Raw genomic sequence first — 17,615 nt, forward strand, 5'->3', positions numbered from 1 at the left:
TGAAGTCTGTGTTATATTCAAACTTAAATAAAAACTGTGGGAACATAAAGACATCCTGGATATGCTTTAGAAAGATTCACCACTTGTAATATACTGGTCTCTGATCTATCTTTATCTCTGTCTCTCTCCTTCTAATTTTGTCACTGAGCTATCGAGAACAGCTTACAGACACTTTGTCCTGATTTTTCTTAACACTTCAGTATTTCATGAGAACAACTTATTTCATTGACATAGCTTCAGTGCCTGTTTCAACTGAGACAACTAACACAGACTTACCACTATGATGGGGTTGTAAGACGTAAGACACTTGTATTTCTCCAAGTGTCCTTTACCTGTCTGTTCGAATCCTAGCAATAAAGAATATTTGTCTACCACATGTCCACAGTCCAGCATCAAATGGCTCTCAAGTCCATTTGTGTTTACGTCATGACACTGACTTGAGAATGAGATACTCACTTTGCTGAATAAGCATCATTTTGGGCATTTCACATGTTCAGATTCAGACCATGCATTCTGGCACAAAGACCTCACATGTGACACTGGTTCTTTTTATTTATTTATTTATTTTTTATTTTTTTTTTATCAGTTACATTTTATTAACTCTGTATCCCAGCCATGTCCCGATCCCTCATTTCTTAATGCACTCTATGAAGAGGTCTACTAGACTGGAGCTTGCCATCCATGGCAGGGAAACTGGTTCAGCTCAGTAAAGGATGTTCAGCATTACTCTACTCTGAACTTTTTCCCACTCTTATAGTTAGTAAGGGGTTAACTATCAAGGGATAAAGTGTATTCTTTATCAAACATTTAGAATCCAATAGTTTAAAATACATCAATTCACATTAAACCAATAAATACCATCACGTTAGCAAAATAGTCCTTTTTTTTTTAAATCTTTTTTCTTTTATTAGGTGTCATTCACCTTTTAAGAATTTTTCTATTCAATAACATTTTACTTATTTCTATTAGCAACCAGAATTCATACATTCCAGTTTTACTCAAGGAATTCTAACCCACCATCAACATTTATTTGATGAGTACATTGTTCCAGATTTGATATTTTTTTGTTAGCTGAGAATATCTTATTTTGCAGTTCAAGATGTGCCTGGTTTATCTCTAATTTTCTTGTTTTAGTTTTAGAATATGCCCTTTCTCCAAAGATAACAGGAATGTTTTTATGGGTCAGGATTTGCCTGTGCATTACATATACTTACTGTTCCCAGAGGTCATGGCCTCTGCACACACCTGCAATAGTTTCCACACGGGCATCTACAGCCTGAGTGTATGGCATTTCCTCCCATTCCACACTTCCATCTCCTTTCTCCAAGAGGAAAGACTTCCAACTTACAGTACTATACAGTTAATTCACTGCTTAATGAATTATTTAATGCACTTCTCACAATTTTTTTTCTGAGTTAAAGCTTTTTTCCAAGTTAGTTAAAATAACAGGAGTGTATGTGGTAAATGTGTTAACTGTTAATATTAAAATTTGAGGGACAGTGTAATGCGCTTCTTAGGTGTATAGAGTTAAATATATAAGTATAATTTTATTGAAATAATGTCAGAGTAGAATTTGTAGCATTAAGCTAATAACAATCAACACAATACATTTTATAAATCTTTATAATTATAAAGATATAGTATATCTTTATATACATATAGTATATATTTATATATATAATATAGAGATATGCACATGCATGGGTTCATCATACCATATGAGATGAAGCTGGGAAGTGAAAGTCAAACCCAAGCACTGACTCCTTCCATGAAAATCTGTCACTCATGGGGATGAAGGGACTGGGGGAGTATACAGTCAGGTCTGTAGGATGGTTACTGTACTTACTTGTAGCAGAGACCTGCTGACATCGTTCTACCTCATACAGTGATACTGAGCCTGATCCGGAGCCTACAGAAAGGGAAAAGGAAATCACACAATTATATAGCTTCTGAAAATGTCCATTAGAAACTTAATGTAAAATTTAAAGAACGCTGTGCAAAGAAACCCAAGAAAGCCTAGTAAATGTTGACATGTATATTTCCCTCAAAAATACCAGACTTAGTATCGAAAGGCAAGGTCTCTCCTTGCTTTGAGGGGAAATACAAAGAATTCAAAATATTGCATATTTCAAAAGGGAAGAACGTTCGTGGATTTATACTACATGATTTTAAGGTATAGCAATCAAGAAACTCTAGTATTGAAAGAAAGATGACAGACCAAGACAGCAAAGAAAACTTAGAAATCAATCCATATTTTGACAGTATTTTTTTTTTTTTTGAGAAATGGCTTTGCAACCACCAGGAATTATTAATGAAGGTTCATACTTCAAAATATAGTAATAGTTGATGCACTGGAAACCCCCAATAAAGCCATCTTTATAGGCACTTGATATTTTGGTAGATACTGATGCCATCTAAACATGAAAAGGAAACACACAGTGCTTCTAACTCCAAGTCTCCTCATTACATCTCTCAGCATTAAGAAATGAGCTACTGACATGTTCCAGCACAGATCAATCTCAGAACATAGTGTGTACAAAAGCAACCCCATTAGGATCAACAATAAGAGTATCTTGGAGAGATCTGGACGATTCACGTTTATGAATTAGACATCCAATACATGTATGAGCAAAAACAACTTGCGATGGTTAAGATAAAGGAACATCAACATTGTTTGTCTGTTTTAGAAACTGACATGCAAAATGATTGCTTAGGGAATTCATTCAGTTTTTTAAAATAAACATAAAACATTATACACACATCATAAACCAAATAAATACGATCACTTTAATTTGAAATGTGATTATATATTTAAGGGTGAATCAAAGAGTGCATAAGTCAAGACAAATGTTTACGGTGTTACTTTAATGCACATACATATACACACCATATAGTGTGTGTGAAAAGAGACACAGGGAGAAAAAACTGAAAAGGTAAGTGTGCCCTATGATCACCTCCCCCTGGCGGGGTGGCCTTACTAGGCCACAGAGAGAGAGGATCCAGACAGTCCTGATGAGACCTGATAGGCAAGGGTCAGATAGTAGGGTCAGAGGACCTATCCTATCAGTGGACAAAGGGAGGGACATAAGGGGGCAATGGGGAGGGAAGATGAGACCCAGGGGAGATGACAGAGGGGGCTACAGCTGGGATACAAAGTGAATAAATTGTAATAAAAAAAAAGAAAAGAAGAAAAGGTAAATGTGCTCTACAAATTATGAGGAAGTAAAATGTCAATGTTATAAATTGTCCTTACTTGAAAGTGCAAAGATGTCCTCATTTTCTGATTGACAGATATCATTTGAGGGCTGATTCACTGCCAAATCTGCACATTCTAAACTTCTAAAATTAAAGAATATGAAACCAAATTGTGTAAGAAAGTCAAAAATAAGTTTTAGCTGCACCCCAAAATCCAGGAGTTCATTAAATTATAAAATTTGCTATGATTCCACTCAATGGTCTATAGCTTTTATCAGATTATCTGAGAGCTCCAAAGCCCTCAAAATGAACAGCAGAGGAAGTCAGAAATATATGACTAGAAGTCAGTCAATGAAAGATAATAAAAACAAATAATAAAAATCTAGAAACTCAATGGTTAACATCAGTTACAATGACGTCACTCAAGATTGGAAAAGCAAGCTTATTCTTCTGGGAATTAGTACACAGAGGGCCTTCCTAGGTCTATCCGACTGCCATTTTCAGCCTTCCCATCCATCTCCATTGCTTTGTAACTGCACTGACCTGCATGGCCTCTTTTTTCAAGGGACCAATGGCTACCACACTAGCCTGGGACTCAGGTAAGAGACCTCCACTCTTCTTCCTGTGTTCCATTCTAGCGTTTCCACACTTACCCTTAGTCCAGCTGCAGCCTACTTGCCTGATCCCCTCCTCCCAGTTCACAACAACAACCATGGGTCTCAATGTCTTGGTGGAGATACAAGGTCTCCCTAATTCTTCCCAATGACTCTTCTCAGCCTTTCCTTCTAGTCCATTATGACTCCTCACTGAGCAGGGGGGCAACTCTCTACCACGGACCCCTCCAGAAGACAGCAATTAAGCCAAAGCACAAAACAAGAACTTAATGATAGCAAATATACATATATTCAATGACCTTAAAAGGAATATGAATAAATCCCTTAATATGAATAAATTCATGAAGACCATAAAATACAAATAATGAAAACAATTCAAGACATGGAAGTAAAGTTTAGCAAAGAAATAAAATCAATAAAAAAGACAACCTGAAATAAAACTGAAAATGAAAAACCAAAGACATCAAACAAAAGCTTCACAGGTAAGCCTCAACAACAGACTTTTTGTTTTTAATGGAAGAGAAAATTCTAGGTCTTGAAGACAATGTAGAAGAAATGGTTAAGTTGGTCAAAGAATTATTTAAATATAAAAAAATACACTAAAAACTATGGGAAATCTGAGATACTACAAAAAGACCAAATCTATGAATAATAATCTATGACTATGAAAAAGAAACCCATGTCAAAGATACAGAAAATATTTTTAACAAAATCATAGAAGAAAATTACCTCAACTTAAAGAAGAAATGCTTATCAAGGTACAAGAAGAACAGAGACACCAAACAGACTAGACCAGAAAAGAAACACCTCACAATGCATAATGATCAAAACACTACACACACACAGAACAAAGAAAGGATATTAAAGGCTACAAGGGGAAAAGACCAAGCCACATATAAAGGCAGACACACTCTAATACCCAACTTTTAAATGGAGACTCTAAAAGCTTAAAGGGGCTGGACAAATGTTCAACATCTCTCTGTTCTAAGAGATCAGAGATACCAGTCCAGACTACTATACCCAGCAAAATTATCTCTCATAACTGATGCAGAAAGTATTTCACAATAAAAACAAATTTAAGTCATTTCTGTGCACCAATCCAAATCTACAGAAGGCACTAGGAGGAAAACTTCAGTCTGAAGAGATGGTTAACTACACCCAAGAGGATACAAGAAATAATCCCAGAACACTTAGTCTAAAGAAGTGTTTATCATGACAACAAAAGTAGAAGGAATAAATACTGCTTGTTAAAAGCTCTCAATATTAATTACTTTAATTCCATAATAAAAAACATAGACTAACAGACTGGGTTACAAAACAGGACCTATCTTTTTGCTACATCTGAGAAACACCCCTCACATCCAAGGATACACATCATCTTAGGGTAAGATCTTCCAAGCTAATGGACCCAAAAAGCAGGTGTAGTTGGAAAAAAGACTTTAAGCCAGCAGTAACAAAAAGAGATAGGGGAGTACACTATATACTCCTTAAGAAAAAAAAATCCACAAGAGGATCTTAAAATACTGAACACGTCTGTAGTTAACACGGGACCTGAGTTCACAGAAGCACCGCTACAGCTAAACTCACATACTGAAGCTCACAGATAGTGGGTGACTCCCACATCTCCCTCCTCCAGTACAGGCCACCCAGACAAAAGCCTAGCAGAGGGATGTTAAACAACGTTATGAATCAAATGGTGGGTCTAGCAGATATTCAACACATTTCACCTGAACACTCAGGAATATACTTTACTCTCAGTTGTCCATAGAACTTTCTGCAAAACTGATTACACACTTGGATACAAAACAAGTCTCAACTGACACATTTTATATGGCCATGATAGAGGTTGGACATAGTAACAACAGAAATGGGATAACATGTACAAACTCATTAAAACTGAACAACTCACTACTGAATGAAAATTGGTTCATCTCCAAATAGATAAGGAAATTAAAACCTTTTTATGATTGAATGAAAATGAAAACAGAACATTTACAGTTACAGAACACAATAAAGAGAATTCTAAGAGGCAAATTCATAGTACTAAGTGCCTACATCAAAAAACCAAAGATATCTCATATAATGTGAGGAAACATTTGAAAGCTCTAAAACAAGAAATAATACTCCAAAAGAGGAGGTGGAAAAAAACAAATCAAGCTCAGAATCAAAATCAGTTTCACCCAGCTATAAACATGCAGCTACAACAGAAACCCTGCTACAATATGTACTGGCACAAATGTTACAGGAGTAACTAACCACTTTTAAAAACTGGACTTAAGGTGTACAGATTTTAGTATGTTTAGCCTATATTATATTTCTAACATCCACTTATAAGTGAGTGAGTATATACCATGTGTGTCTTTCTGCTTCTGGGATACCTCATTTAGGATGATCTTTTCTAATTCCCATCTGCCTGCAAATTTTATGATTTCCTTGTTTGTAGTATTCCATTGTGTAGATGTACCACAATTTCTCCATCCATTCCTCCACTGAGTGACATCTGGGTTGTTCCCAGATTCTGGCTATTGTGAATAAAGCTGCCACGAACATGGTTGAACAAATTTCCTTGCTGTATATTTAAGAATATTTTGGCTATATGCCTAGGAGTGGTATACCTGAATCTAAGCAAGAAGGAGGACCCTGGGTAAGATGATCAATCCGCATTCAGAAAGGCAAATCAGAAGAGGGAGAAAACAGGGAACAGGACAGGAGCCTATCACAGAGGGCCTCTGAAAGACTCTACCCAGCAGGGTATTAAAGCAGATGCTAAGACTTATAGCCAAACTTTGGGCAGACTGAAGGGAATCTTATGAAAGAAGGGGGAGATCAAAGACCTGGAGGGGACAGAAACTCCACAAAGAGAGCAACAGAACTAAGAATTCTGGACACAGGGGTCTTTTCTGAGACTGATACTCTAATCAAGTACCATGCATGGATATAACCTAGAACTCCTGCACAGATGTAGCCCAAGGCAGCTCAGTGTCCAAGTGGGTTCCTTAGTAAGGGAAACAAGGATCGTCTCTTAAATGAACTCAGTGGCTCTTTGATCACCTCCCCCTGAGGGGGGAGCAGCCTTACCAGGACACAGAGGAAGACAATCCTGATGAGACCTGATTGGCTAGGGTCAGAGGGAAGGGGAGGAGGACCTCCCCTATCAGTGGACTGGAGGAAGGGCATGGGAGGAGAAGAGGGAGGAAGGGAAGGATTGGGAGGGGATGAGGGAGGGGACTATAGCCGGGATACAAAGTGAATAAACTGTAATTAATAAAAAATAAATTATTAAAAAAATAAAACTGGACTTAAGACTGAGCATCACTCAACTTCAGCAGGGCATCTTCTTGCAGTAGTCGGTAGTTAACAAAGTGATCAACAACTGAACAATATTCAGAGCAGTGAGTCTTTGGAGCACTCATCCCTAACTGGGTTGTTCTTGTCAAACTATTCTTTTTCAGGCTTTGGGATCAATACAGGAGAGAAGGCAGAAAGACTGCAAAAGCCACAGAAGCTGTCACAACATGCACACGACAGACACAAGTTCTCTTCAGACAAAATCCCAGCACTGAGAAGGAGAGGTAGACACAAAGTCTCACCCCTAACCAAGAAGTTATTTCCAACTAATACCCACTGGAAAAGGAAAAATTGGCTTTCAACAATGAAGTGCCACTCCAGGTCAGGTCCTGTGCTTATAAGTAGCAGGCAAACACAAAATGGACTCTGTGTTTTGTTTCTGTTTTGTGCACTGTATGTTTTGGTTTTTGTCTTGTTGATTTTTTTTGTTTAGTTTACTTGTTTTGTTTAGTTTTCTTCTTAAAAGACAGAACATAAATTTGGGTGGGTAGAGATGTGGAGGAAGGGGCTCTGGGAGTAATTAGGAAAGAGAGTAATTAGAAAAGAATATGATCAAAATATATTGTATGAAAACTTTTAATTAAACATATTAGAAAAGTGAAATAGTATTCTGACATATGCAGTATTAAAATAATATAGAACTAGTAAGTATGAACTTAATGTCACAGGCAACTGAAGCAAATTAAAACTTGGGTGGACAGCAATGTTATTTCAATTTATATAGAGCGGTGTACTTTCTCTCTGAAGATATATGAATTTTTTTCCTCTAGAGTATGGTGCAATGTTTCTGTTCACAGTACCCACTGAAAACACCTAAGGAAGAAGCAGACTGAATTTACAACATGCTATTTTCTGAAGTCTTTAAAAATAGCCTTTCAAATATTTTGAAAATGTGACATACTGCCACACTTTGGGATATATTTAAGAAATTTAAAAGGATTTTTTTTTAACAATATGACTAAATAATTTCTGAAATTCCTGAAAATTCTCAGTTGGTAAACTGAATTCTGTTTACCATTGTTTGTTGATATACTTAGTGTATATCAAATAGAAAAAGAATATGCCAAAAAGAGAAACAAATTTTAATTGCGGGAATAACGTAAAACATAATGTTGGTTACTAACTCACTACTTGTACATAAAATCACTTGGTTTGTTTGGCTTACGTATTTAAAAATACGACAGAGAGGTAAAGATAGAATAAAGTTCAGTGGTACAACCTGCCTAGCAGATGAAAGAGTCTGTGTTTGATTTTCAGAAATGCAAAGAAGAGAAACAGGAAAAAGACTAAGGTCTCGCACAGCCCCAGGAATAACGGTACCTTGCAAAATAATCTAATAAATATCTCATTTATGTTTTTCAAGCAGGGATACAAAATACTCACTTTTTCAGCTGATCCACACAAGAGCTTGTTTCTGGCAAGACCCTGATCCCCCGACCGTAACTGGTTCCTCCATGGAGATGAAACTCCAGCCTTATCAACGAGCTGTTGGTTTCTGAATTAACAGACTGAAGTTTGGTATGGAGGCTGTAGATTCTAAGAAAACTTCCGATCTAAAAGAAGGTTATTTAAGAACATCATTTAAAAAGAAAAGGAATTAAACAATGTCTGATATTTGAAAACTTTACAGCCATTAGGAGGCAAAAACCTAGAACACAACCACCACGGGCATCAGCTGCAGAGTCCACAGGAGATTTAAATGTGAAGGAGCATGTCTAAACACACAGCCATGTGCACATCACACAACATAAGCAGGCCCATTTCAGAGGTCCATCAGTAAAATATAGTGAAGGAATTCAGGGCCTCAATGAAATTCTATTGGATAATACTTTGAAAAGAACTTGTTCGAACTGGCCTAAAACAATATTAAAAATATGGCATAAAATCCCCTCACTATGAGACATTAGAAAAAATAATAATAATGTACTTTAATTAAAATAACATAATGCCCATCTTTATTTAACAGGTTAATTTTCTTGCTAGCCACAGAAATGTTCTTTCCTTAGTCCTTTGATTGTTGGTATTATATGTAATGTCACCATATGTTTTTCCTTATCCTACAAATTCTATGCAAAATAAAGTTTTGATGCAGCATTTGTATCTTTACCTCAATCTGGTGAAATACATCCAGTGAACTGAAATACAGGATTAAACTAGAATTGTAATCTACTCTACAGTCAATCTCAGCTATTTTTCTAAATTTACTCAAAACACCTTTAAGTAAAGAATTGAAGATTTTCTTCAATGAAGATTCAAATGAGAGCACACTAGGTCATTCAAAGACCCTGGCATTTAGAACCAAGTGCTGCTCTGTGAACCTCTAAGCATCAGTTACCGGGGAAGGAATTTGTGCCCACACGGCCAACCCAGCCCGGGCAACCCCCATTTAACAAAACAAAGTAAAGACATTGTCATCTACCCAAATGGACAAGCTACATTATACAAACTGCATGTGCTTTTTGTGTAGACTTGTAAACAAAAGGGATGCAAACAAGGAAATCTAGTTCACTGGCATACAGTCAGTGTTTCTGATTGGCAGAGGAGAGAGAAGCCAGTTTTTCCCTTTCCCCATAAATTCAGTATAATTATGGTAACATGATATATTTAAAAAGAAGCATCAAGGGGCTGGAGAGATGGCTCAGTGGTTAAGAGCACTGTCTGTTCTTCCAAAGGACCCAGGTTCAACTCCCAGCACCCAAATGGCAGCTCACAACTGTCTGTACCTTCAGTTCCAGGTGATCTGACACCCTCACACCAATGCACATAAAATAAAGTTAAATAAATTATATATTAAAAAAAAGAAGCATCAAAGGGGAGGCCAGGAGGGTATATGAATGGGGAGGGTAGGAGGGAGGCACCGAGGGAAGGGATGGAGGGAGAAGGACAAACATACAAGGCTTCCACTGTCAACCTTCCTTGTTAATCTTTAGCTCTGCTGAGCAGAAACAGTAGAGAGAAAGAAGCAAGGGCCATACTAGCAGCACACTACTCCTCACTTCCAAGGGTATTTCTTCCCAGTCCTTGTGGATTTTCGGAGGAGGGCAGGCAACAGGAGATACAGTTTACTCTCCTTCAACTGCCTTTACATGCTTCTATACCAGAGGTGGAGAAAGAAACACGGAGTTCATGGAAAAATGTATAATCGCAACAGAATTATGCACTTTCCATGGGAGTTCCAAAGTGAGAATCTAGAATAATAAATATTAAAATATCTATTTTTGTAAGTGCTTTGGAATGTTTACCACTTCTTGACTACACATCAGTACAGCGTATCTACAGCACAGACATCCACACTGTTCAAGAGATTGGAAAGAGAGCTGATGCACAGGAAACAGGTGTATTAGTAGATAGAAGTAAGGTAACTGAAGTATCATTTCTTTCACATTAAAATGTAAATTTAAGGCAATTTCAGCCAGACACTTTAGTGTCTTTTATGACTTCTGACAACTTATTCCCAAAACATGTATGGAAGAAAAAACTCAAGATCATTCTGAAAAGCAGGATGTGGGGCAAGGCAGAAGTATGAAGTCCACCCGACGGAGCACAGTGAGTGCTGCTATGTGCTGGAAACGGAGAGAGACCTGACAGGCAACACTGAGATGAGCAGAGGCTTCAGACGATGCCGTTTGTACCTTCACGGCAGAGGAATCTACACTAACTGGTAAAATCTTCTGGAGAGAATGTAAATAGTGAACGCATGGTACTTACTAGGACTCTCCTTCACTACACTGAACTAGTAGACGAAATGTACAGTGCAGCAGAGAGCTTATTTCTCTGAATAGATCACAAAGTAAAGATGACAAATTGTTATTATCAGAAATGCCTTCTGGAGGCAGCATTGTATTTTTATAAAGCTTGAGTAAATATTATGAAATGCTGCCTGATGCTCTATTATTAAAAAAAAACAACAGGTATTGTTTAGTCTTGTTAGTGACGCAGTAAGATTCCAAAGCTCCAGGCTAAGGGATTAACAATGAACAACCTAAAGGTGTAGTGTAATCTTCACAAACATCTAACCAGGAGACCAGCATTAACAATATACAGCTAGAACATACAGAAATCCCTGTGCCTCTACAAGAGTGCTATCCAATTAAAAAAGAAAGAGCAGGACAGTGTATTTAGTTTCCCATATGCTTAACTACAACGACTGGGCCACTAAATGCCAAAATGTGATTATGATTCTGTACATTTTATACTGTTTTAAGAACTGCAGCAGGGTCAGAGTGTATTATTTATGGAAGTTGATACTGTGCTTCCTAATAAAGTCATGATTAAATTTTTTTCTGCTCCTATACAACAAATTATGAAATTATCCAATGTACGCCAATATGAAAATGTAAATATAACACCTGAAATGCTGAAAAGGTATTTGCATCAATGACATGTGACTGAAATTTTCCTATTGTCAGTGCCTCAGGAGTTGTCAGAAAATAAATAAAAGTGGTATGAAGGAATAGTAAATAATGTAAAGTTCTATCACACTGAGAGAGAATGTTCTGCATCCCGATACTGCTCCGCAAATGATATAATGTTATGTCTTTGAGAGAAATGCCAGGCCATCCATTTTCCTAACTATGTGTGCTCACATCACCCTCTAGTGGACAATGCAGGGGATAGAGCATTACTGCTAGGAACCCTGTCACAACATTCTTGAACTGCCTAACCAGCAGATATTCTTGACCCTCACTGCCCGGAGAACCTTTGCAATGTGTTGTTTAAGATTTAGGGAAGAGAAGCAGGGCAGGTGCAGGCACATGACTAGTGAGGGCAGCAGCGCAGGAAGAGAAGAGAATTCAAACCATCAAGTCATTGAAGTAGGTAGCAGAGCTGAGTAAAAGGTGCATCCTTTCTCCTCAGTAAAGAGCCCTTCCTATGTATGATGAAAGCACTCACATCTGGAGTTATCAATATTCTTGCTTCCAAGTGTAGACAGAATCTTCAGAGAAATAATTCAAAAGTCTGTCTTAAAAAGCATTTCCCCCCAGAAGTGCCTGCTTGCACACACACGTGTAAAGGATAAGATGTAGCCACACAGAAAGCTATCTCTGGATAAGAAAAAATAAAATTAAAAAAAAAAAAAAAGAAAGCTCTCTCTGTTCTTCCACGTGCTATCCCAAACAGGGTAACATTTCCAGACGGCTGCTGACAGTACCTGGATAGAGTTCTGAAAATTACAGGTTATCCAAACATTCCATTGTGTCAAATGCTTATAGACAACAACAAAACTTTTAAGAGAATGTCCCCCTATAGACTCTGGCATTTGAACATTTGTGCCCTGTAATGTACTGCTTGGGGAGGTCTAGGAAATGGAGGCTTCTGGAAGAACTTCACTGGGGGGTGGGGCTTGACATTCAGATGTGAGCTCTCCGCTCACTGCTCCAGCTGTCACACTTGCCTGTCACAGGCTTCCTTGTGGTGACGGTGGTGGAGTCTAACCCTGTAGAACAGCAATCCAAATAAAACATTTTTTTTCTCTTAAAAAGAAAAGAAAAAGAAGATGTGGTCACAACCCTGTGCCTGCCCTTCACATTGTCTGTTGATCTAAGTCACCTAAGACAGTTTGTGATACAACATAAGAGGACAAGTGTTTTCTGCTCTAGGACATTTGCTTAATAAAAGGGAACAGCGCCCAACTGCACATCAGGTAGTTTATTTCTGTTTTTTCTCTTCTTAAAAATGGGTTGAAATGATCTACAGTAAGATCATTTCCTTTCAGTGTTTATTAGACCTGGAAACAGACACTGATTGCTGATTTAACTTCTGAATGCCTTACTTTTTCACATAAAATGGAATAAAGCCAGTACTTCTCTCCTGGGATAATACCCAAATCACCTTGAGTGCCGGGCAAACATTACTCTAGATACTGTTATTCAGGATAGTGTTATCTTCTATCAGAATCTTAAATATATATATATATATATATATATATATATATATATATATATATAGTAAAAATGAAGAAAAACTACTCTCTACCATCTATGAGTCTAAATTTAATAAGAACTGCCAAATGTCCCTAGACAGTAAGCAAGGTCTATACAATTCACAAAAACAGACCCAAATTCCTGTGTGTGCTAGAGGTGGTATAGAACTTTCTCAAGCAATATGGACATAGTTAATGTCGACACTCTACACAATCCAGAAAATTTCTAGAGCTGGGACGGGGCTAGAACCTTAGTCTCATGTCCATCCCAGAGAACTACTGTGACCTCACAGGGGCCGACCTGTGGGGCAGTGTCCAGTTCTCCCTGGATGCCGTGACTTGTGATGATTCGTGCACTGACACAGCAACACAGACTTCCTCCTGGCTGCCTGGAGCCTGGCACGGTGGTTTACGGCAGAGAGCCACGGAATAAGCATGAGCAGAAGCCAGATCAGCGGCTGTGGAGTCTGCTTTGCAACGCCTCAGACTCTGCTCCAGCATATACAGGGACTCAAAATGAAGGAGATGCTAAAGGAAATATGTGACCTGAATAGATCTTCTTTACTGAATGTGAAGCTGTTTCCTATAATGACTTGAAAACTATCTAAGGATAATATTTTGCATTATACATGTAGTTATGATGAAAGGTCACATACTTCCATTGTTCTAGACTTCTAGCTTATATGCAGACTATATAAACTAAAACCAGTAGTAGTAGTTTTACGTATGCATGCTATCCAAACGCCACCCATTTAAATAAAATAACTTGTCATTTTTATTATAGTGGAGATAAATACTGCTTTAGTGGTGGCTTTCTGACAGTTACAAATACATTATTATTCTTATTCCTCATTAAATATGTAATTTCTTTTAAATAGTAACTAATATTTTTAACATCCTTGATTATTTAAAAATAACAGTTCTCACATCACAAATTTCCTTTACAATAGAAAAAATACGTATGTAGCCATAATTTAACAAAAACCCTAACACATGAAGTCGTCTTTAGAGCTGTTGGCCAAAGCTGTAAGAGACTCGTAAAACATCAGCTATTCCTGTTGTCTCCCGTAGGTGGAAGGCACCATGCTTAAGACACCATGGCTTTGGACATAGGACCCAGAAAACATGAGCTGGATCTGATCTGAAGTTGGTACCAGGGACTTGGGTGTGGTGTGATTGGCCTGCTCATGCTTTTGTTTGGAGGAATATGGATTTTGGGTTTGGGGTTAGGAAAGGAGTAAAATGCTTTTGATGTAGGTAAATGGGTCATGCTAGTCGGAGCACAGAGAGAGTGGTGTTGACAGTGAACTGGACTGTGAGGACCAAGCTCAAAAGCTTTCAGGGGAGGATAGTGTCTTGTGATATTTTGGTAAAGAATGTGGCTGCTTTCTACCCTTGTCTAAAAAAACTTGCCTTGAGGCTAAATTGAGGAGTTACGAATTAACAACTGTGGCAGAAGACATTTCCAAGCAAGCTGGCACTGACCGTGTAGTGTGACTATTAGTGGCCAGTGTTAATTCAGAGCTGTAATAAAAAGGAGACACTGAACAAGGAAACACAAAAATGTACAGTTGGAAGAGAAAAGGAGCAGCAACAAGTGTGAAGACATTAAAAGAAAAGCTTAATGCTCAGTGGAATAAAGGGACTGGTGACCCCAGAGCAAGACCACACCCAGCTAAGCTTCCACGGTACTGAGTCTTATTTTGGTACAGTGTTTCCTTATTATGTTCCCTTTCCTCTCTTTGGAATGGTAATGTATATCCTGTGCTACTACATGTTTGAATTATGTGATTTGCTTCTTGCTTTTGGTTTTGCAGGGTATTACAGTTATGAGATTGCCCTGAGTCTCAAAAGAAACTTTCAGACTTTTGAACAGGGTTGAGACTGTGATAGACTATAAGGATATTTGAAGTTGAACTGAATGCATTTCTGTATTATGAGATGCCTACAGGCCCATGGGGCCAGGGAGAAGGGTGTACTGGTTTGAATGAAACAGCCCATACAGGTCCATAGGGGTGTGGTGCTACTAGGAGGTGTGGCCTTGCTGGAGGAAGCGTGTCATTGTGGGCTTTGTGGTTTCAAAAGCTTAAGCCAGGCCCCGCTGTTCACTCTTCTTGCTGCTTGTTGATCCAGATACAGAACTCCTGGCTTCTTCTCCAGCACCATGTCTGCCTGTGCACACCCAAGTTTTTCATATGATAATGGATTACATCTCTGAACCTGTAAGCTAGCCCCAGTTAAATGTTTTTCTTTCTAAGAGCTGTTGTGGTCATAGTGTCTCTTCACAGCAATAGAAACTCTAACTAAGACAACTACCAAATGACCAGCCCTGAAAACATATGCAAGTAACATTTATAAGGACAGAGCATATACTTACTGTTTATATAGCTAGGGAACATATATACACACTCAACACACACACACACACACACACAGAGACACAAAACAAAGATGCCATGTATTTGAAAGAGAGAAAGGAATAAAGAATGCATGAAAGGGTTGGAAGGAGGAAGGTGAAGGAGGGCTAATGATGTAATTATATTCTCAAATAAAAAATAAGTTTCAAATGAATGTATGTATAAAACGCATTCAAAGGTTTTAAACTTAGATGCTCATTTTATAACTTAAAACTTGAAGACAAATAAATCTGAATTAATTTCCAGCCCAGTATTACCTATACAGCTTACATGAAAAAAAAAAAAATCACAAAGCTGAAGAGAATATAAAAACAAAACAAGGCGCATCTGTCTATTCAACATCACCTTCAGGGCCTTTGCCACTTGAACGTGGTTATCATAGACTAGGATGTCTATCACCAGACTCCGTAGCTGCAGAATGTGGCTCAAGTCACCCTCGAAAGTCAGATCTTGTATGGAGACTCTCCAAGAGGGAAACACTGTCCTTGTCCCGTCCCATACCTGCCATGGGACAGAAAAGCAAAGCTTAATGATCTTTAGGCAAGCCTAAAATGAACTGATGTATGCTGCTAGGTATTTTTAATACTTTAAAAGTGCTATGTATCATTCCGTGATTGTGAAAAGGATAAATATGAACGAATGGTGAAATGTAGAAAAATGTAAAAAGATAAAAAAATGAAAAAGTCACTCTATGACACCAAACAAATATCTAGTTGTGGACTTTGAATTTTTTTCTATTCTGTGCTTAAATACCACTCTCCTTTTTCCTCCATCCTCCTTCCCTTCTTTTTTTCTCCCCCATCTACACCTCTCAGCTCTGAGTATGTATAACTTCTGGTTACTACAAAAAACAAAGTTATGAAGCAAAACACAAATAAACCCCAGTAAAACGAAGAGATTGTGCCTATTTCAAACCGAGCATCAAGAAACCAGAATGTGCTTAAAGAAACTTACACATAGAAGTATTTTTAGCACCTGCATTGTATGAACAGAGTACTAGAGAATCAGTGGAACAATGCTTTGTTTAAAGGTTTTTGAGGACAGGAAAGATAGCTCAGCAACTGACAATGCATATCGCTGTTGCAGAAGACATTAGTCTGGTTTCCACCACCCATGTCAAACATCTATTTTTTTTTTTTCATGTCAAACATCTTACAACTGCCTGTAACTTCAGCTTTACAGGATCTAAGACCTATAAGAGGTCTGGCCTATCCAGATATCTGTATCAATATGTACATATCTATGCATATACAGGTAATTAACAAATAAAACCTAGATTGGACTGGCCTGTGTGCTTGTTGTGTGGGATTTGCTTTTAACTGCTGATTGACACAGGAGGGCCCCAGCCACTGTGGGCAGCATCACCCTTAGGCAGGTGGTACTGAACCAAGTAAGAAAGCTGATTGATACGAAAGAAGGGGGAGTTAGTATGACCTGGAGAGAAGAGGCGCTCCACAAGGACCAAATATATCTGGGCACAGGGGTCTTTTATAAGACTGTATCTCCAACCAAGGACTATGTAAGGATATAACCTAGAACTCCTGTTTGGATGTAGCCCATGGTAGCTCAATATCCAAGTGGGTTCCCTAGTAAGGGGAACAGGGACTATTTCTGACACGAACTCAATGGCGAGCTCTTTGACTTCCCCACCCCCTAAGGGAGGAGCAGCCCTGCTAGGCCACAGAGGAGGGCTTTGCAGCCAGTCCTGAAGAGACCTAATAAGCTAGGGTCAGATGGAAGTGGAGGAGGTCCTTCCCTATCAGCGGACTGGGAAAGGGGTAGGGAGAAGATGAGGGAGGGAGGATGGGATTGGGAGGGAATGAGGAAGCGGGATGTAAAATTAATAAACTGTAACTAATATTAAAAAAATAAAAAAAAGAAAGCTGACTGAGGATAGGCTCGTTCACCAGCCCGCAAACAACAGCATCCTTCGTTACTTTTGCCACACTTCTTGGCTGCTCATGACTCTACACTAGAGATAATGTGGCCTGGAATATGACACCTTAAAGTTCTTGCTTGAGGACTTCCCTCTGGATTGTGATCTTGAAGTGTAAGCCAAATAGTCCTTCCCTTCCCTAAGTTAATTTTGGTCAAAATGTCCTATCAGAGCAACAGAAG

The 17,615-nt window shown here is 38.3% G+C and overlaps 1 protein-coding gene across 5 annotated transcripts in view; it reads right to left on the reverse strand.

Annotated features, from left to right (window-relative positions):
* The window catches only part of Pot1 (protection of telomeres 1), a 77,939-nt gene that overhangs the window by 25,691 nt on the left and 34,633 nt on the right, over positions 1-17,615 (reverse strand). For all 5 annotated transcript variants that reach the window (XR_009588245.1, XM_060373974.1, XM_060373972.1 and 2 more), the window contains 4 exons: positions 15,843-15,998; positions 8,541-8,710; positions 3,254-3,339; positions 1,847-1,909 (listed from right to left, as the gene is read on the reverse strand). Coding sequence is in view for 4 of the 5 variants with exons in the window: in XM_060373974.1 (XP_060229957.1) it covers positions 1,847-1,909; positions 3,254-3,339; positions 8,541-8,710; positions 15,843-15,998 (475 nt within the window). In the remaining variant the exon portion in view is untranslated. The remainder of the gene's footprint in view (positions 1-1,846; positions 1,910-3,253; positions 3,340-8,540; positions 8,711-15,842; positions 15,999-17,615) is intronic.

This window comes from Meriones unguiculatus, chromosome 21 (assembly GCF_030254825.1).
Source record: "Meriones unguiculatus strain TT.TT164.6M chromosome 21, Bangor_MerUng_6.1, whole genome shotgun sequence".
In the NCBI taxonomy this organism is placed as follows: Eukaryota; Metazoa; Chordata; class Mammalia; order Rodentia; family Muridae; genus Meriones; species Meriones unguiculatus.